The sequence below is a fragment of the Strongylocentrotus purpuratus genome, unplaced genomic scaffold, assembly GCF_000002235.5.
Source record: "Strongylocentrotus purpuratus isolate Spur 01 unplaced genomic scaffold, Spur_5.0 spur5_contig_867, whole genome shotgun sequence".
Classification (NCBI taxonomy): Eukaryota; Metazoa; Echinodermata; class Echinoidea; order Camarodonta; family Strongylocentrotidae; genus Strongylocentrotus; species Strongylocentrotus purpuratus.
The window spans coordinates 2,604,734-2,627,967 of record NW_022145576.1 but is presented as its reverse complement, the minus strand read 5'-3'; the positions used below and the strand labels follow the sequence as shown (position 1 = coordinate 2,627,967).

Genomic DNA, 23,234 nt, shown 5'->3' with positions numbered 1-23,234 from the left:
AGAGAGGGGAAGAGATAGAGAGATAGAGAGAGAGAGAGAGAGAAGGTATGGGGGGGGGGGGAGAAAAGGATACAAATCAGATCACACTACTCCTTAAATAATAAATATTCAATAGTATTTATTAAATGCGAACAGACAGGTATATAGAGAAATATTTTGAAAGGAAACATATGTATACTAAGGCAAATTAACTCACACTTACGATTTAAATTTGAAAACAGCATATTTCTAAACAATGAACGATATAGAACATACTCCAAATACGTAGTACATGTAAATAGTAAATGTTTAGTTGACTACATTACATTGTGAATCTTACCATACAGAGTTATACATGGAATGTGGATAAACAATTACATTACATGGTATTTCTGAATAAAACGGAATAGTATCGTTTTAATCAAAAGCGACTACGACACGGACGACTGTTATCAGAAGCTACGAATATACATTGTCTGTACACGGACTGTACGTTATGTTAAAGGGCTAAAACTGTCATGAGAGTACATTAAATTAAATAAACCTCATTAAAAAAATGGGAATATATAAGTATATCATATCATTCACGAAACAATTATACAAACATCCATACAAACAAATCACGTATAGATACGAATACAGCGGCAGTATGATTACTTTCATGACGACAATAATGCTAGATTTTTCAAAGCGAGACGTATTTGGTCATATATCTGAAAGCTTGCACATTAATGCTGCGTCTGTATAAGAATCTGTCAAATAGCCATAGACTGTCGATGTACAGATTAGTATAACGCGTAGATAGCTGAATACTGAGATGAATATAATTTTATACTAGATGAACGTTCTAAAAATATTTTCTTGAAGCTAGTAGAACCTACAAATCGAATGGTTGATGCGAGGTCGAAAGACAAAATAAAATAATAAACAATAAAATTTAAATTTATTATAATTAGGTTAGATTTTATCCTTAGAAAAATCCAAACATGCATTTGAATCATTTAACTCAGAGTAGATTTTTTTTCTTCATCGAAATATCTTGTTTACGCTCATACCCTGTCATAATGTACATTTTTGTTTGAATAAAATTTCATTATAAAATTACCAAAAAAAATCATAATGAAATAAGTCGACGCTGATTGTGCATTTTAATTTTGTGTTTTTTAATTTATTTGTGTTATCTCTGTTGTACCTATATAACATTATTGACTTAGGATTTGGATTTATGTATTAATCAGGGACTGCGTTTACAATCATATACAATAAATGGTTGAACCTATGTTTTTAATCATTTGAAATTCGTAACCCCAAAACTACAAGAAGACAATACTCAAAAGCAACATAATTATTTATAATGGTATTGCCATTGCCCCCTCCCCCCCCCCCCCAAAAAAAAAACTCCGCCGTAAATATTGAAGAAGTAGAACTCGTTGTTTTATTGAGACCAAACAATTTGCCCCTGAGTAGCAACATATTAGAATCAAAGCTGTGTATTTACCCCGTCTTTTGCGCGACTCGTCATTTCTAGGTCGAAGATGTGCACTGATCTTATTATACCTTATAATTTCCTTGTCCCAAATCGTAAATAATGAACAGATAAACTTCTCAAAGTAATGTTTAACCGAGAAATTAAACTCCCAAGAATCTATTCTCCGTCACCATAGCAACTCAGTGGATAGCATCCTAGTCAAGTATTTGATTTTTCACTCTCTCTCGCATGGTTCAAAATTCTTGTATCGGTTTTGTTCGTTCATTGATGTCTACTGATGATCGATGCATTATTCCCCCCAAACAAAAATAACAAGCAAGATAATGAGAAAGAAAAAAATCAATTCAGATATGGTTGTTTGATCGAGACTTTTCAGCCCTCCCCCACAGATTGTATTCCCTCGTCGCTATGGTAACGGAATCGCATCCAGGCTAGTCGTGAATTTTGCCTTGTCTCTTGCGTGGCTTATCATTCTTGGATCGATGGTGCGCCTTGTTGATCGCCTGTCTCGCTCGGCCAGCATGGGTGTGGTGTCCAGGGCAACCCTCGAATGGTTCCTGGGTAGAGAGAGAGGAAGACAAATAAAATTTCAGGAGGATGTTTCACAAAACTTGTCATCAGTGACAAATGACAGTTTTTGTTATAAGCTACTGAAATCCCTGCTTCTGATTGGTTATCAGCAGATTTTTCACTGATTTTTGTCGTTTGTCATTCATAAAAGACTTTGTGAAACACGCCCTGGTTTAGGATTAATGATTAAGTTTAGACGAGATAGTAAGAGTTTGAAGGGCGGAACTGGTAGAGAAGATGCAGGTTGGTAACACCCCAGTATTCGAAATTTCCGTCGAGACAGCTAGTATGCGATCATTGAGATCAAATCTCTCCTTGTTTCGTTTAAATATAATTATTATGTTGGCAAATCGGGAAAATAGTAATTTCATTTTATTCAGTTTTTAGTGTTGTTGTATTTGTATTTTGCTCATTTGTTCAAATATTCAAAGCCCATGTTATTATTGACCTTTTCAAAATTGTCGGGTTTTTAAAATGTTTTGTTAAATGTTGATATTGGGGAAGGGGGAACGGGATTAGGGGCAATTTTGGGGGATTCTGTTCCATTTTTTTCTTCTTTCCTTTTTTTTTTTTTTTTTTCCTTCGAGGAATGCAACTCCCTCGTTCGTCGGGATCTACCAAGTATGAAATTAAATCAATCTAGCTTAATTACCGCAGGACAGATCATGCAATCGTTAGCATTCGAGATCGTCTTGGCTCTGTGGATCTGTTGCACGCTGAACTGCCCATCCTCGGCGACCCTCCTCTCGGGGGCCTTGCCCGCGTGCTCTCTCAAGAAATCTCGTATGCGATTGGAAACAATGTAAGGTAGTTCCAGTTTGCATCCGTATGTCAGGACTGCAAAAGGCTGAAATAAAGAAAAATATATATTTCATTTCATTTCATTTCATTTAATTTATTTATTTTCATATTTCTCATGTTACATAAACATTTCGAAATAAAGTACAAGTTTGTTTTGTTTGTGATGAAATAACAATCAATGATACATAATAATTAATATACAGATATACATCCAGCAAATAGTTATATTCACTTGCATGTGATTTTTAGTTATATATCTCGGCTAGACCAGATTCCTACTTTATGTCCGCATAATACTGGTGCTGATTTGGTCAAGCTATCTTATAATTTCAAAGGGCTATATTTATGGCAAACTTAGATTATTCCATGTAATGTAGAAGCCTGTTTCCTAATTAGTCTCTTTTAGAGAGGAAGATGAACGCCTTGTCTCAGGAACTTGATTATAATATATATCAAGGAGCTTAAAACTTGTGCCACTGATCCCAACTTGTATATTTTCTTTAGTGTGGTGATACACACTAAAGTTGAGAGTTAAACAAAGATAGAACATCAAAGCTTGAAGTCTAATAAGCCCACTTATATTTTTAAGCTGATAGAAAATTAATGTCGTCCTTGCATAAGTTCCCCTTTTCTCTCTCTTGATGTAAACTTCATTTAAAAATGAATTTCTTGGCGATTTTGTTATATCAAATTTTAAAAATAATTAATAGAACGATAAATAGTTTTCATCTGTACTTACCCGTTCCTTAGTGAGTTCTTTATAAGGAGTAATGATGTGTTTTCGAAGGCAACCTCGTGCGATTCTTCTAAATCTCGTCACTTCACTCATATCGGCACATGGATGGTAAAGAAAGACAGCCGCTCCATGCTGCGAGAAATCCATGTAGAAAGGTTATTCTACATGATCTATTTTTAACTTCTGCATTCGATCGAAATATAAACAATTTTCGGTATCATACTAAAAAGTGCTATCTGACAGAATCATAAATAAGCAAATATACATATTAAACAATTATTATTGTATTTAACAAAAATTGTCAAATTCTTATATTAGACAATATTATATGAAATATGAAAGCTTTTAAGGAAACGAATTGTTGTCATTAAAACTGAGTACCGATGTGTTTTCTTAGACAACCTCGAGCAATTCTAAATCTCGTCACTTTATGCAACTCAGCACAAAGGTATTTATAGACATACAACAGCAGGCGCGGATCCAGGATTTCTAAGGGAGGTGGGGGGGGGGGGGGCACATTTGAAATCAATTTGAAATTTAGTGTGCTGAAATTTGAAAATCGTGCAGGCCAATATTTCGGGGGGGGGGGTAGTGAGCACTATTATTAGCAGCACTACTATCACTATAGAAATTATGCATCGATTTTGCTGCTGTTCTGATGAAAGTGACTGGCAAAAACCTAAAATTAAATCAGTTATAATGTGATGAAAACATAAATAAAAGTGATTTCTTTATTTAAAACAAAAAGAGCCACAGGCGATAACATCTTACTGTAATGAGCTTTTCTGTTAAGTATTGTTTGATTTTATTTTAATTAATTAATCTAAAATGTAATGCTCACCTCAAGATTATGTAACCATCTTTGTTTGGGAAGATACCTATACTCTCCATACTTGGCCCAAAGAGGGCGATGTGCTCCACTAGTTGGGATGACGTCATGATATACGATGGCTCGGTGCATGCAGACGTGGATAGGCTGAAACGAAAGAAATATGAAACTATTATTACATTTGTTGTTCTTCTTCTTGCTTTTCTTCTTCTTCTTTTGCTTCCTTTTCTTCTGCTTCTTCTTCTTCTTCTTCACCATCATTGCAGTACAGGCCACCGAATGGTCGTATATTCATCTAAACAATGGATCATATATTTATATAGAGTGTCATTATAATATAATGTTAAGGTTATGTAATATGTCATAATAGTACTCTCACAGTAATTTGACTAGAGGACGCATGAGGAATTTGAAAAGCAATTGCCTTAGGTTGATTTTTCGAAAGTCTTTCCTATCGTCTTAGATGCTTTCTTGAAGGTACCGGCATAATTGTCAAATTCTAGTACTCTCTATTTTATTGTTTCTATTTATTCAAACCGACAATTTAATTGTATCGTTATTATTACATTTCCCCATCGTTCTAATAACATAAGACTTACGTTGTCGGTTTTTGTTGAACAATGCTCGTCAATGCTTGATGTTATTTTGCTCGCCTATAAGGGACAGAGAGAAAGAAAAGGAATACGGTTAAGATAATTATTTTCTCATGTAAAGAATGTTTACTGTTTTTAAATCATTCATTGTCATTCGTATTGGCCTAGTGGCGGATACACGGGGTTGGGCCCTCTCCCCCCGCCTGGCGCTCAAGGGGGGGGGGGGGTGCAAATTTTTAAATTTTCGAGGGCCACAAAGAATGTGCTCACTACCTCCCCCCCTCCCCAACTGAGCGAATTTTCGAGGAGCAAAAAAAAAAAAAAAGTGGGCCCCCTTCCCTAAGAAATCCTGGATCCGCTCCTGTTAAGGCCTACTTATATAATCACATATATAATAGCGGTTATAGCTATCCACTCAAATGCAAGAAACATGACTGTATGAGTATTAATGGAAGAATCTATAGGCCCCAAAGCCCATGTAACCCACCCCCTCCCCCACCCCACCCATCTCTAAAAAGATTCTGTAACTGCTTCTGCTCATAAACACAACAGCGTCGTTATGTTCACAGATCGATTTCCAAAAATGACTGCGTTACTTGATACTGAATATAGAATGTACAATATCAACATAAGTGTTCTTTGTTTGACTACAATATCATGTAGTTATTAAGTCATGTACTTATGTAGATTAAATAGAGGCGGATCCAGAAGGGGAGGGTCACAAGGGGTCACTGCTCCCCCCGCTAATCATATACATACTTTGGAGCGTATTATTGCGCATGCAAAATTTGATTCCTTCATTTTGTGTGCCTCTATTTTTATTTCATATTATTATTTGAAATATGTAAGCCCCTGTATTTATACCCACATTATGTACTCATAATCTCCAGCAACAAAAGTATATAATCAGCATGAATTCTATGACGTTAAATCAAATAGTTTTTTTATAACTGAAATAGGGCCTGCGTTAATGCAATACAAATTATTTAATCAACCAAAAGTCAAGCGTGGAACACACTACTCTTAACGCTGACAATTACGTGGCCTATTAAAGATCATCGCATTATAAATTACTCATGAACAATTAATACTGTCACTCAATCACTTCAAATTATTGATGTATAGTGTTTGCCTTCTGTCTCATTGTTTGATCAAGAATGGCGACAGACGGTGACTTAAATTACTCAATTTTCCGGCCAATATTATGCGCCAAAATTATTACCACAAATCAACACACTGTGTGGACATTTTTCCTTTTCGTTTTCCGAAATACGAAGTATGAAATGTAAATTGTTGTCCGATTATATTGTGCAAAATAATCCGAACATGAATATGTCCTATAGCTGCCTCTGTCTATATCTGACATTATGGTTGCGGTGAAGCTAAAAGTGCTTTGCCTCATACAGATATGCCACAACATGGCATTGTAATGGCGGTTATTGGCATTTTGTGGCATATCCAGAAATTGATTTAAAAGAGGGGCGAAATCTTGCTCAGACGGGAGGGGCGCAATGTATTTGAGCAGCCCCGCGTCCCTTAGACCATTGCAAATTGTAATGGCTATTTTCAAGGCCTTCAAACGGGGGGGGGGGGGGGGTGGAGAGGGGGTATGGCGCTGATGATCCTTCTGCTATAGTGCACCACTGATCATGTACAGTTGTGAGCAAATTTCTTCTTCTTCCTCTTATTACCCCCCCCCCCCCTTCGTTTAATCGATAAAGTGCCAAGAACAGTACTGTTTATGTTTATACAATGAATGCTTTGATATATCGTCCTAAATACCTGAAAACCTCATCATAACATACAATCACGTATACTTTTACGTGCCGTTTGCTGTGATGTCATGAAACGGGACACCAAAAACCGCCATTTTTCGGATTATGATTTATTCAGATTCCATCGCTAATGACATGTTTGTGTGACAACCCCTACATTACTCATGAGTTATGAAATTTTGCATTGTTATACGATACCGCACCGCGGGTAAAGGAAGAATATATTTTGTACGTACATATTGAACCAGTAGAAAAAGCGCATTGCTTTTATAGCTGTTTTTGTGGTTGAATTTTCATTTTTTCCCCTTCATTTTCTCATTCACATCTTTCCCCCTCTCTCTGTCTCTCTATCTCTCTCTTTCCGCCTCTCTCTCCCTCTCTCTCTCTCTCTCTCTCCCTCACCCTCTTTTCTTCCTATCACTCTCTTTCATTGTTTTCCCCCTTCCTTTCTCTATCTTGTAACTCATATTTGATGAATGTATAATAAACAAGACAAGCCCTGCATGCTCATTTTGTACCGCTAGTTTTTATTTCTAAAAACCGATAAGAAACGAGAACATCGAAAATAATCGAGAAACAAATTTAAATGACACCGCAAAACCAATAATATTGAAGCAGGGTATTTGCAATTTTGTGTACCACCGATATAATATCGTTATGCGCGCTGCACATAATTCGCTGTTTCTTTCGACTATACGAAACAAACAAAAAAAGACATTCCAATATAAAACACATGGCTTGCCTACATAATCGCTTTCTGCTAGCTATTGGATAAGTTTTCAACCATTTCTATAAATGCAGCTTGTGAAAACAGCTGCCAAATATCCTTGGTATGATCAACCTTCTTCTGACTGAGGAGATATTATCAGTTATAGTTCCAAAATGATACAAGCTTTATTTATTTTTGGTCATTGTAATTAATTTCGATTGTTATGGGCCTCATTGTCAACAAACATAATTATATGATACGCCTATAGGCTGGCATTATCATCAAACATTATTACGAGAATTAATATACGCACTCCTGTGTATGCATGCAGTTTAGGCCTTTATCAATGTTTCACACATCTTAAAGATACAATGTCCCTTTTGCAGCCAACCTCAAATTCTGTAGAACTTTGCAGGAATTATGAATATGTCATGTATGTCCTATCTGTGAAATTTCAACGTTAGCAGTGTCCTCATATTCAAATTATGCAAGGAAACCCGTTTACTTGCTAGACTTCACTGTCAGACACTATTGAGTGACTGACTGGCCTTTTTTCTTCTTTGGTAATAAAATACACGAAAAGAGTTGTAAAGGGTTCATGAGCATTTGTCTATCAATAACCCACTTCTTGTGGTGGCCAAGATTAAACTGATTGAATCTTTGCGCAGCATAAAACGTATGACCATTATGTACAATTGTCTGAAAATCAAGACTATAACTTTTGGGCTCTATAGCCCTAAAGTCGATTTGACTACTAATAGTCATTATTTTTCCACTTGAAGACATTTTCAAGCCCTACCTTTTTTTAGGGAAGTTCTAAATAAGTATTATCTTTCAAAAGCAGTTGGAATTTAACTTTTTCATTTTTTTTGGCCTGCAAATGGGACATATACCTTTAAAATCAAATAATAAAAATTCAGTTATGATAATTATGCAATATAAACTGGTAAAAACAATTTTGTTGAACAATGTTTCAGAAAGCCCGACCTTTCCCAAATCCATCTTCATAGAGATCAAACTGATTGAGCCGAGCAGCTTGACGACCTATATCCATCGCCCTTGTACTGTTGCCTGGCAACGCAATTTTAGAACTCCGAGATAGGAATATTCCTTCAACGTACGCATATCAATCCTGATCGTCTGCTCGATCAAATTTCCAACCTAACGAATGCAGTTGTCTTAAGTTCTTCAATAAATCTCCATAGTGCGCTCTAATAGACAAACAATACATGCATTTGATTGGATATATCAATCGTCATCAATTATTGATAAGATAAAACTGAACGGAATGGCCCGCCTTGAAATGTCATTTGTCGCATTCGAAATTGGGGTAATACAGTGTAAGTGTATTGTTATTATCTTCAATTAATTTCAATTCAAGAACGTTTATTAAATTAAGAAAAAGATCTACGTCATCAAAGCAGTGTCCTAGGCAAATATGAAGCAAGTTGTTTTGATTATAATCTGATTCGTTTCAGTGAAGATCATTATTATCAAATTCTCTTGGTCTGATAATGAAGATAAGCCAATTTAATATACATATTTTTTAATGGTTTATATCTAATAAATCGTTGCAATTCACATTAATCTATGAACGTTCACATAAGTCAATGACCCGATACCGAATATACGACCTTTCTATTTTGTGCTCATAGTACAGATTTGAGCTTTTTGTTCTCAATTTGCTGAACAAATACACGATTATTGAGTACGGGCGTTGATCCATCTCCGGGATTGGAGGTGGGCGGAGGTTCGGGGGGGGGGGGGGGGGGGTGCAAACGCACTTATTACAACAAAAAAAAACATACGTTCTGTACCACTGGGGGGTGGGGGGAGTGACATCTGCCCCTAGAATAGATACACATTGTTGTGTATGAGCTTCATTGAATATTTGGGGGAAATAATTATACAAAACGCAAAAGAAAATGTTTTATTTTTAACCAGCTTTTTTCTCCTGTCCTCCCTCCTCTGTATATTTGTTTCCATGCTCCCTTAAAATAATTTACTGTATTACTTTAATGAATCAAAGTCATAGAGATATATATTGATAAGACTGTTAGTAGTATATAGCTCTATGATCAAAGTACATATACCTTCAGGGCCACCATACATAATGCATTAGTGTGTTCACATCACTTATCTAAATTGTGAATTCTATCGCAAATCAGTCCTAGCATTGCGGAAGTGTATTAGTATTCATGAATACAAATTCAATTCAATTCAATTACTGCAAGAACAAGTGCAATATATTTATGTTTATTATCGAGAACAATAGAGATTCCATTGGTAAGATAATCATTGTTAAGAGCAGTGACCCATCTTCTGAGGAGATAAATGGTTGTTGACAACGTCTGAAAAAATAGGGAGAGGGGGCGGGGAGAGGGGGCTATATTTACCCGTGCCTCGGCGAGCCCACTGAATAGATTGAGAGAGACATTCACTCAGGCAGTCTCTATAATCTTTGCCGCGCACGAAATCTTGAAAATTTTCAGCCTCCTTTTCAGACGGGCTGTTTTCCTCCACCCCTCTCATTAATTTGTTTTATATTGAAGCAAGCTTCAATGAAATAATCAAAAATCCTGTGAGATGATTTTATTTTCAATGTATTGCAATTTTTGCAGAGTCAGCTAGAACAATGTCTGTGAAAATCTTTTGTTAGTCGTTCTTTTTAGATAGGATAATGGTTTTTCTTTTTCCCTCTCCTATTACTTTGATTGCCGGCTAACATGAAAATAATGACTACAAATGATGTGAGATTATTGTTAATGAATTGCAGTTTTTTTTTTACAGCGTTTTAAATATGTCTGTGAAAATATATTGTGAGTCGTTCTACAGATAGGCTGATGCCATATAGGGCCATTTATTTTTATAGCAAGCTTCAATAAAATGATTTGACATTTTGTGAGATCATTGTCAATGAATTGCATTATTTGCACAGTCAGTTATAGTGCGATCTCCATGAAAATATATATTGTCAGTCGTTTTTCAGATCTGCCAAAGTTTCCCTTTTCCCCTCCCATATATTTTTCCCCGAACGCAGGCTTCAGTATTAATGATTACAATCGTTATATGACTCCGTTGTTAATGGGTTACAGTCCTTGTACAATCCATTATTATTGTCTATGTCTATGAAAATAATGGCCATTCTTCAACATTCCGTGTCTTTCCAATGGGGATGTGTACTACAAATTCGCCGTAGGCTGTTTAATAATTAATATAATCATACATTGACATTTTGCCAATTTATTAAATTGAACTTTGGATTTCCTACGAGGGACGTCGGGTATACACGTATATATGAAGTATAGATAGGTCATTCATTTAGAAGTATACATCTTTTTCTTCCATATATATCAACAAAAAACTAAGGTGATACAATTCGTACATACAAAATGACTAATCTTAAGAGCAGAAACAGTTTTAAAAAAAAGGAAGAAGGAATAGATCCTAAAAGCATAGATTTGTCTCAGATTCGCCTAATATCGAACAATAAGGAACTACACATTAAACCATTTTGACATTTGTTAATTTCCAACAACAGACGCTGTGTAGTACATGTATAATTATGTTATTTGACTAAAAATTTAACATTACATTTTATCGACAGTTTAGGTTCAGCAAAATAAGTCTGGAAAAAGGCTATTGGTATATGCATTCGAGTGCAATGTCACGTAGCGCGTGTAGTCATGGTAATTTTATGTCGGAGTTATTATCTAAAAGGTCGGAGAATACTCCTATCTGATTGCAAATTTAAAGACATTATGTCCCTTTTGCAGTCAACATCAAATTCTGTAGAACTTTGCAGGAATTATGAATATGTCATGTATGTCCTCTCTGTGAAATTTAAACGTTAGCAGTATCCTAATATTCAAATTATGCAAGGAAACCTGTTTACTTGCTAGACTTTACTGTCAGACACTATTGAGCCTGTGACTGGCTGGCCTTTTTTCTTCTTTGGTAATAACATACATAAAATGAGCTGTAAAGGGTACATGAGTATTTGTGTACATCAATAACCCACTTCTTGTAATGGCCAAAATTAAACTTATTGAATCTCTGCGCAACATAAAACGTACGACTATTCGGTACAATAGTCTGAAAATCAGACTATTACTTACTGGCTCTATAGCTCTTAAGTCGATTCGACAACTAATAGTCTTTATTTTCCCACTTAAAGACATTTTCAGGCCCCCCTTTTTTAGGGTAGTTCTAAATTAGTATTGTCTTTCAAATACCGTTTGAATTTAACCTTTTCATTTTTTGGCCAGCAAATGGGACATAGTACCTTTAAAGGCGCAATATTGGATTATTGTTTACAATAGTGTGTTCTTACCAGTGGGGGTTAAGTTTGCGTTGTTTGTGTCCTGGCCGTCTATTAGGTTAAATGGAGAATATTTTACATTTTCTTTTTATGTTTGGGGTGAGTTTCGTAGAAACGTTGCTTTGTTCATGCATCCTTTGTTATGCGCCATCATGTTGTGTGGTCATAATTATAAACCATAAAAGTACAACGCTTAAATTGTTCTCCTAATGAACACAAATCATAAAGACATTCAAGTAGACATGACGTCTAGGGGATACGTCGTCGGACTGTTGAACACAGAGTTCGCGGTTCGAGTCCCGCCCAATGTCCTTTAGCAAGACATCTCTCTACATTTGCCACATTCCACCCATGTGTTAAATGGGTACCGGTAGGATATCGGTAGCCTATAGCAGAGCTGGGTAATATTATGTGCCTCCAGCACCTTGAATGGTGCATAATTATGTGCGCTATAGAAATATTTAATAGTATAGTATTATTAAGAAATCAACTCATGGGCAATTCGAATTCCATATTGTGTATCCCATAGAAATAATGTTCAGATTACGTAATGTGTTATGTTTGCACTTTTCGACGGGTGAGGAGAAGGCTAATTAATTTGCCTATAGGGTTAATTTTTCGAAAGGTTTTGCGATGATCCTTACGGTGAAGCTCAGAGAAAGTGTCATCACCCAGACGCGGATCCCCCCTGGCCTTTTTTTTTTTAAGACGATTTTTAAAAAATAATTTTTATTATGTAATTTTTATATTTTAATTTAGTGCTCACACTACCCCCCCCCCCCACCCCCTCCCCCACTGAGGTAAAATAACGATCTGCGCGATATGCAAATTTCCGGGAAAAAAATGTAGTACTCACTGAGCGAAATATCGGGCGGTGCGATGTTCAATTTTCAGGCTCCCCCCCCCCCCCCCCTATTGCCAAATCCTGGATCCGCCACTGTCATCACCTCTTATCAATATCGAGGAGGAATATCAAAATTTTCTCGGGACATGATGACATAATGATGGAAGGAAGATAATTGTTTAAATCGTGAAAGTCTGTTCACGCTTCAAGGTTCAAGCTTTCCGATAAATTTTAATTTGTCTAATTACGCTACTCATTATATTATTAGTGGGATTTTTTATTATTTTGTTTACTACAACTAATTATCGCCTTATCTGATATAATTAATTTTCAAGGCAATATCATCTACAATGATAATCTTGCATGTAGAATTATTTATATCCCACCAAATCAATTCGTATACATTGTCAGCTGCATGATATTACCCTCATTTATGTTTTTTTTTTTTTGGCTGTTTGAGAGATTGAAGGAAAAAAAAGGGTTCCTTTTTAAAAGAATCAAAAGACAATGTATCGGTTAAATTATAGACCTACTAAATTTCTTGAGCCAGCAAAATAAAATTTTCATTTGTTAGTAATTTCAAAATATGATCTCATTAAAGAAAGCCAGAATAGAATAATCAGTATATCCGTATACCTAATAAGTGAGCAAAGCAAAATAATATCGGAAAGAAATAACAAATCTGATCAAACGTTTTGAAAATCCCAAAACACTCAATATTTCACAGAAGAAAAAAAATGGCTAAGCTCTCTTAGGGATTTATGGAATAATTACCTTTAAATATCTAACTAGCAACAGACCGTGTACAGGCATACTAAATGATGCATTCAGCCTTACCGCTGTATATTGGCGCTAGACGTTACGGCTCATGACACCACTCGCCTTCCCCGAGTCTTTCATATATAAATGCATAATTATGTTAAAACGTTTCTATCATACTGAAAGGTTTAAGTGTCTCAATCAAATGAATTCCATTTTATACTATATTGCGTTTACATTTTGTTAAACGCTTGTCCATTGAGTCAATTCAATATAGTGTATCAATTTAATTTCTTTCATTATCTATCATAATGTTGTTATATAAATACGAGTACTTTAAGTCGCAAATGTTTTATTTCATAATATGCCAGTAAGGATAAACGCTTTTGTTAAAACGTATGCTTTGTATTTATTCTACTTCTTTCATGTTGCATCTGTCATGTTTGCCATCATTTTAAATAAAATTAGTAGTATATAATATTATAGCAACCGCATCATGCTTTGCTTGTGTGGACACAAGCTTATGTTAGACGATTAAAATATTGTGGTATTAATTCATTTTTTTCATTACGCATCTGACAAAATGTTTGCACATTCTGAAAGATATCTATGGTTAACCAAATCGTACAATAGTCGGGTTTTTCTTTCAAAATCATAGTCGTTTTTATACCTTGTCAAATTATTCTCACATTGTTGTATTCAAGAAAAAATCAGCAATATCTCTTTTTATGCATAGCTGCTACCTCTCTATTTCCATCTTACATACTTAGCCCATATGTTTGCTGCAATAAATTTCCATTACAAAACACATCACATGCGGTTTTTTGCAATTCAGTCCTCAGTCAAGTGTACTTTGTCGCAATCAGCCCCGCACACTTGAAAACCACGCCAACATCATTTACTTACCAAATAAGCATTGCAGATTGGTTTAAACATGGACCCTATACCACAAATGGTTTAAAGGCAGAATCTCGCATTTAAAGTGAAATTAATCTTGTTGAAACGTGCATAATATCACCATAAGATGCTTGAAATAGAAGATTGCTCAGCTTCAAGTAATGTGATTATCATTTATTCTATTTCCGATAATATTATATTCCCTCATTTTGTATTATAAAAATATGCGTATAATTATGACTGAAATTAATCATAGTTGAACATATTCCCTTTTTTCTTTCTTTCATGAATTAGATTCTGCACGATTGTCCCTGAAATGATGTGACACGATTAAACCTACAAGGTCAGAAGACACAACTGAACCCTGTTTCATAAATCTTTTTATCAGTAACAAGCTACAATAATGAATTGTTATAAGCTGCTGAAATCGTGGCATTTGTCTGGCTGAGAGCCATTTGACAGGCGCCTGGTTAGAATATTTTTTTCTGGGATCTTTCTTCTCTTTACTTAAACACGTATTCTGACTGATCAAATGTAATTTTTGATGAAATATATTGAAATTGGCAAAATGTATAATTTTGTATTCTTTAAACTAAATCACTGGGACGATCAACTGTCTGTGATGGGGGCTCTATCTCTAATCCATTTTTACCGCACGTCAAAATCACATTGAAGTCAACATGGAACAAAATTAATGTTCATTTTTTATATGATGTAGACATAACTTGCGTAGTGATATAACAGCACTGAGCCGGCATGTCATGCAGAGAGAGAGAGAGAGAGAGGCACGGGTAAAGTGAATCTAACATAGGAAATTATATTATTCCTATGCAGTGAAGAAGGTTTTTCTCATGAAAAATGCATGAGAAAGAAGTCACAATACACCCCAGTCAACCCGCCAAACCAATTCTACCCTGACTCCACACCGACAGGTTCTTTGCCATTGACAGAAAAGACCGGTTTTACTAACATATTTCAAATGTTGGATGGTTCTTTCCTGGGGACCTACAGTAACAAGTTATTCCATTAACCTGTTATCAATGAATGGAATACAATACTTGGAATCCAGTCTACATACATAAGTTGTTGCTATGTCAGGTAAGCCTCGGGTAAGCCTTCAAGTTGTCAAGAACAACCTTTGTTTTACCTTTGCATAATTTTGTTCCGTCTGTCGGTCTGGTGTCGGCCTAGTCGGTGTGACTGAGCAATCAGGACTCATTCATTTCGAACGCTGACAATAATTCATTGGAAGAGGCACGACCATTGAAGCATTATAATGTCGGTTACTATGTGTTGTAATAACAATCACGATTGTAGCTCACAGATAGAATATTCTGAATCTGAATCTACAACATATCAGACACTATGAACATGACTGACAAAGAAAGCGGACAAAATATACAGTTCCTCAGGTAGACAAAGGAACATCCCTTCACTGCTATTATGTAAAAATGTGTAGAACAGGTGTCACATGCATATTCACCTTTTTACATAATAGCAGTGAAGGGATGTTCCTTTGTCTACTTGAGGAACTGTATATTTTGTCCGCTTTCTTTGTCGGTCATATTCACAGTGAGATATCAAAGCTTTTAAAACCACATGTTCCTCCCATTGATGAGTCTGCACAGCTGAAATCAATTAAACATGATCCTTTTCCGATTGTTCATTGCTGATTCTTATTCCAATTTTTCATAATACCCTCAATGTCAGAGAGTTAAAAAAAACTGAATAATGCCAATAGAAACATAAAGCTTTCGTTGATAAGCTTGGCCCCGTTGCATAAAACTTACCATTGATGGTAACTTTGCCAACAATAGAAAATACCATGGTAACCGGGCTCAACAGCCAAACAAATCAAGGTTTCCATGATATTTACCATTGATGGCAAATATACCATCAATGATATAAGTTTTTGTGCAACGGGGTCAAGTTTATGTTAATTTGACCTGCCCTTTATAATTGAAGGAAAAGCTGTGATATATTCACCATTCTACACTTCGCAGAAAAACAGATATATGGGCAATAATATTGATAGCTTTCATTACAATAACCCTTAACCTAGAAAAACGCCTTAGAAGCTTATTGAATACGGGCCCATGTTCCTGCAGTGGTGCAAGTACGGTGGTGTCGCATGCTGGGATTCGAACCAGAGGGTGCAAAACGCAGTGCTCAATGAAAACCTCGCTATACCTCTAACTTTATGAATGGTTGTAGATTATTTTCTCTTACCTTGTTTGAATTCCATCTTTCTGTGGTACACGCAAATGCATCATGGGAACCGTCCCAGTCAATGGTCAAATTGGTCTGCAAAGACAGAAATCATCGAAGTTTTAAGACTACGAGCAGAAACATTTGTGATACGGCATAATAGCACACGAGACAGAATCATTGAAAAATAGTTTTTAAGACTTGTTTTTATTCTGAAAAAGAAGAAGGCTCTCATGTTTTACAGCTCTGTTAAGTTCAACCTTCCTGATTATGATGTTTAAGGTGGGGAACCTAAAATTATTTTGTATTATGTTTGTTTATGAAATTTTCCCTCGAATATTATTGTTATAAAGACATCTTTAATGTAATGTTTACATACAAAAAGTAAAAAAGTGCACCATTCGCAAATGAAACTCGCGCTTAAACTGCATGTGTGTTATTTTAATAGTGAGAATTAGAAAGGGATGCCGAGAGGCAAATAATGCCCTGTGCCCGCTTCATTTTTTATTCACAATAAGTAACAATAATAATTTCTTGTGTAGCGCTCATGCCTGTCAAACTGTCAATAAACAATATAACATTTTTATCTCTCTAGGCTTGGGGGAAAAGAGTGGGTAAAATGCAGAAGAGGTGAAGTGTAAAGAATTAAGGAGAGGTGAAAAGGGAGAAGGGGGAGGAGGAGGAGAAAGAGAAGTGGGATGGGAAGGAGGCGGAGGAGAAGGCGGAGGAGAAGGCAGAGGGAAAGTGTTTCGTCTACTTGATATGGAAGAAAGGAGGGGAAGAAGGAGATGAAGAGAGGGGGGGGGGAGAGAAAGGCGAGAAGAAGGGAGAGAAAACAGGGGCGGTTCTGAAAGCTCACTTAACTTTCCTCTAACTTTCCTTTTAAATCTTCATTCATTGAGCGCTCATGCAGTTGAAACGCCGACAATCATCCTACGTTGAGCAATGGGGAGAAGAAGTGGGAAAGATGAGGTGAAGGAAAGAAATAATATGAAGAAGCGGAGGAAGAGGAGAAGAAGAAGAAGAAGAGAGGAAGAAAAAGAAGAAGAATGGGGTAGAAGAAGGAGAGAAGGAGGAGGGGAGGATTAGGAAGAGGGACGCATAATAATTGTTACCTTTCCATCGTCACACTTGGCGTTTGAGACTCCCATGGGTATTCCACCATGTTCATCCTGCCCGGGTGCCAGTGTTCCACTGTAACTCAAAAACGGAGGCAGAGTTACCGTTGCTAAGGTAACATCTGCCAGGAGGATACTGCTAAGTGCGAAAAGAAGGAGGAGCGAGATGTTCGAGATAAATCGCATGTCGCTGGCCCATTCAGTTGATAAGCTCATCTGTATGAAAAACACAGCATCTTATATGTATAAATTCAATCACCATGACTGCGCTACATGTACGTAACAATGAAATCACGTAAATACAGAATCAACACCGTACGCGCAATGAAGTTATTATGACGTCACATAATAAAGACCATTATGCGCGCGCATTCAAGTTTTTATGACATCATAAAATAAACACCACGCGCACATTCACAATGCGCACTGGAATAATTGTGACATCATCATACTAATAAAGACCAGCCTAGCCGCGCATACAATTTATTGTGACGTCATAGAATACACGCCGTATGCGCTTTGCAGTTACCCTAACAATTATAGATGACAACAGAATATCTGTCTTTCAATCAATGAGAGATTTTTTTTCTACAATAACAGACATAATTATAAGCCAAAATATTTGGGTAATTATACATTTGATTTTCAAATGTCGGGCAATAAATATCATGGATATGTCACCAAACATCACTTTTCTTACAGGCCTCGAGGGAAAACAAATTGGTATGTTTTTATTATTATTTTTTTATTACTTATTTTGGCAGAATCATCTTTAAAGGCATTCCATGATTATTCTAAGCCATTCTTTTAAGCAACCACAAAGCTCGGAGCTCGAATCCACGCCGCATCCAAACGTCATTTTTGCAAGACATCATAACCTACATTCGACCCAGGTGTAGTAGGTCTTTACCTGGTATGATTTATTCCCGTAATGCACGGATGCCGGTTCTCAAACCGAGGGAATGATATCCAAAGTTTTTTGGAAGCGCATAGAGACGTTATGTTGACATACATTATACAAAAACGTGAAGTTATTATAATCATTATTATTATTATCATTACTGTTATGCTTTCTAATCCATAATCGGGATTTAAAAAACCTTTCTTAATATATTTCATCAAAATATAAGCAAGAATATGAAAGTCTTTAAGTTCCATTATCTCACTTGTCTTCATCTTATAATGCAAGTGAATTCACTATAATAGATTTCAAACGTTACTTCTGCGCAAGTTCGAATTTTATTTCTTGCTTTTAATTTTGATTTATTTAGGGGATACAATATGTGCATAGTGATGCGGTTTTTCATTCACAGCAATAAACTCCGCCTATAGATATCATAGATTGTCTTATTCAGATTATGCATATCTACATGTACATTCAAGCGTCATTTTGTCGCATAAAGTAGGTCTTGCTTGGTCTGGCAAGCTATGAAAAAAAACATTATACAAAATAAATATGTTTACAAAAAGTCGAATACCAAATATTGTGCATAAATAAAATTAGACAGACATATTCAATCTATATTGTTCAAGATATTTTAAAAACGAGGAAATCAAAGCAAATTCAGCTTATCGGTATAAACAAAAAGGAGGCGCGATAGCTCAGTCGGTAGAGCAGTGGTCTCGTAATCCGATGACCGGGTTCGAAACCAAGTCGATGCACTATAGTGTCCTTTGGTAAGGCATTAATCCTTATTACCAGGTCCCTCGGAGAGGACCTAAAGCCGTCAAACGCCTGGTTGCTTAATAAAAGCATTTATGCTTTCATAGCAGTCAGGTAAAATAACCACCACCACCATATAAAAATGGTTAAACACAATAGTTAAAACAAGGGGGGGGGGAGCTAGTCCGTGAAGATGTACATTTCAATAATGCTTATAATGTATACAAGCATACCGGTGTAATTCACAAATATTGCAATAATAATTGATGGGTTTCCGCCACTTCATACCGACGTCTGATCTATGCGATCTACTTCTAATGATTACAAACGATCGTTCGGAAGTGCGAGTTCATGACATTTGCCATTTCATTCATTCTATTAAACCGTTTATCAGACTATTTATTGTATACATCTCTACCTATCAGCGACGATCTATTAATTTCGCCTGTTACATGTCCTTCTATCTGAAAAGTGGGAATGCAAAGTGCATTAATGTTCCTAGATCGGACGGAACATCATAGCTTACCCATGTATGCAATTTACAACCTGACTATTGAAATACAATTATTCGTAGCAGGTTGATGACATAATTCGTCACGAGGCACTGAACAAAGTACATTAAATTGTTGCTAGGTAGGGCAAACACTATGGCTTGTCTTACCTAACAACAAATTATATGCAATACACATTCTGACTATTGAAATACAATTAATCGTAGAAGGTGAATGAAATAATTTGTAACGAGGCACTGAACAAAATTGTTTGCTTTAAATTTGATTACATTACGGAAATGGCCTATTTGATTACATCACGAAAATGCGTATTCTTGTAAAGCTCTTTATCATAAAATATGCTACGCAAGTAAGATTCCAGCTCTTATTCTTCCGCCTGTAGATCTCTTATCCTCGAAGGTATTGGGTTATGAAGTATGCATTACATAGAATACATCTGACCAGGCATCAGCTGGGCTGCTCTTACAGCTGTAGACCAAATGTTTATGTTTTGAAAATTCAGGAAACGAAAGATCTATTTTCGAATATATAAGGGTTCCATGGAAAGTCCTTGAAGCGAAGGATATAAAATTAATAATTAGCGATATGCCAACATGCATGTTTAAAAATATTTGTAAAAATAGTCTATATTTTCAATAAAATAAACATTTTAAAAAAATCATACAGACATGAATACGAAAAGGAGGCTTACCTCGAAATAGCTTGGGAAATTGGAATGCATGACTTTGTGCCTTTAAAACATATCAAGTCAAAGATTAAGGATAAAAACTTACCTGAGAAAGTAAATCGTCCGAATGTACTAACGATGGGATCAACTGACTGAATATCTCAGATAATATGCAATAAATCGTCTTTTAATTTGAAATCACAACCGCGGCAAACCGAAATGGGATGCGATCGATGCAAAGTCAGTGAGCATATGCTTGCCTTAAACAGAGCTGTCATTTGACACAATGCAAGTATCGCATCTCTGGCGAATCGCCCTGGGTTAACAAGGCAATACGGCACAGAACAATGCGGGCGGCGTAATCAGATGAATGTCGTAAATGCGAGCTTTACGCCTTGTGCTCGATGTCGCCTCTCTCGGGTATCAATCAACGCGCGAGGAGAGTTGTAAAAAAAAAAAAAAGAGTGCATTGCACGCCACGGATCGGAATTTGTCATGCTTTTTCGTACAGTTTACGCGGACCGTTTACGATGTGCGGAGTGTAGGTGGCGCCGTGCTTGACGGAGTTGATGAAATATCAACTATGGGCTGGTTATGAAATTTGAAGTTTTCTGAGGTTTTCTGGATATGAAAATGTTTCATTGTGAATCATGAAGAGCAAATGGAATTTGAGTTGAGCAAAATTGTGACTCGATAGGGGGACCGGGGGCGGGGGCGGGGGCGGGGTTGGCACTTTCGGTCCGTGCCCCTTTAAAACCCAACCCGGAATAAAAGAGACGTGGCCCTAATTGTGTTCCTATATCCCTCTTAAAATCATTTGACCTCAAAGCTACCTGGAAAAGAAAAAAAAATTCTGTTCAGAATAAAGTAGTGCCCCATTTTCTTAATATTACAAAATCAATGGCCCGCCCTTGCATTACAGTTCCTTTTCCTCTTAGTTCTTTTAAAGGCATACTGTTCCTCCTAACCGTTATTGATCATCCGCGTCTCTATCCCTGCCCCCCCCCCCCCCACCCCCACCCCTCCCTCTCTCTCCTCTCTCTAGATTTGGCTAAAACTTTTTTGGTCGGTTTGTCTAATTTTTCTGCTTCTATTTTTGGAGTGGAGTAGGCCTTTAACACATACGCAAACACAGAAATTCTCTCTAACCATAATTAATGTCTCTATCAGCCCCTGCTTCCCCAGCACCAACCTAACTTGACGAATCTAACTGACAATGAGATACTTCTAGAACTTGAAAAAATGACCAGATTCCCATGCCATTAGACGTATAATAGTGTCACAAGTCATCATTTTGGAGTTTAAATTGTTCACAATTTCCTTAATGAAGCAGGTGCAGTACTTAGATTTTGTGTGATTCACGATACTAACCTTTTAAGGTTCAAAATTGTGTGATTTTAACCGTTGCTAGATCTTAAAGGTAATACAAAGTTTTGGTATGGGGTCATGAATTTGGTTCAAATGAACATATTGGAAGCATATGCGATCCTACAATATTCAGCGATCGTCGTCGCGGTCGAAATCGAGTCTTAAGTTGTGAAATTATAAATAATAATCACTTTATGTTGTATAGCTCCCTCTCAAGGTCAAGATATTAATTAAGCTATAAAACAATGTTTCTTGACTAATATCGACCGACTAGCTATTCCCGTTCACAAATTATATACCACAACTACATATTCTGAGATTTTCATGGTCGCAGCTACCATAGTACAGCCGTAGGAGCTATTTGAAATTTATCAAAATTTACCGGGAGCACCGGTAAATCTTTATATTCAATTTTTCTCGAAAACAGAAGCGTTTTAGGGGCTAAAATTTATAGTGCTTTTATTACATTCACAGGGGCATCCAAAAATTTCAAAATTGTAAAGAATCACTAACCACCCATTTTTCAAAATTTCCCAAAACTTTGTAATACCTTTAATATGATCATTATTCTAAAAATCAGATCACACTTTAACCATCTTTAAACTAGTTATAAACTAAGGAATTTGTCTATTGCATTCTTTTTTTTAAATTCACCACATTACACGCACTGCCCTTCTTCCTTAAAATCTCTTTCACTTCACGTTTTGTTTTCAATCTTTTCTATTTTCATCAACGAAGTTTCAGTCTTCTAATTCTAAGTTAGTACACGTAATAATTTGAGGATTATGGGAGGATTCATACATTCATCACCTAGCAAAGTATGCAGGTAGATTCTCGGGTCAACTGCCCGTAAGCTCGAGGTCTCTTTATTATTAATTTCCTCACTTCCGTTCTGCCTCCTCAGTAGCACACAGAGGATTTACGTAAACAGTCCGATGACTCACGGCAGACGACCAAAGAGTTTTTATTCGGTGATTCAGAGATTTATCCCGCGCATTTCCCCTTTACCCACTTACTTCTTAGATGCTTTCAAATCTTATACAAAGTTTTGGGAGAATCGAAAGTGCATCGGGCGGATCGAAAACAATACAGATACTCGAAGCGATGGAGATGGTTTATCTATTTGATGACTGACGTGTTATCGGTATTCATCGTACTGTTCTTTGCGCTGATCGTGCCGTTATCATCGTTGATCGTAACTTTGTGTCAGGATTTGATTGAAGTTTGATGGACTTGATTATAAACCCTTCATCACCGCCTTAGTGTTATCGGCAGCATCAGGTACGAAGTCACCGTAAAGTCAGTGGGGGTCACGTCGCATTTCATGGAGATTAATTCAACTTTCATCACATGGGTCATCTGCCTATCTCCTATTGCAACCTGCATTCGTGACTGG

At 36.4% G+C, this 23,234-nt stretch overlaps 1 protein-coding gene across 1 annotated transcript; it reads right to left on the bottom strand.

The window, feature by feature from the left end:
• Positions 1-1,477: 1,477 nt before the first annotated feature.
• LOC105441222 lies at positions 1,478-20,868 on the bottom strand. The gene is made up of 8 exons (XM_030975689.1): positions 20,577-20,868; positions 17,626-17,844; positions 16,532-16,606; positions 5,004-5,057; positions 4,417-4,551; positions 3,579-3,707; positions 2,691-2,885; positions 1,478-2,025 (listed from the first exon to the last, which is right to left on the bottom strand). Exons 2-8 carry the CDS (start codon positions 17,842-17,844, stop codon positions 1,900-1,902), a joined length of 933 nt encoding a protein of 310 aa, XP_030831549.1. The 5' UTR covers positions 20,577-20,868; the 3' UTR covers positions 1,478-1,899.
• Positions 20,869-23,234: the final 2,366 nt, after the last annotated feature.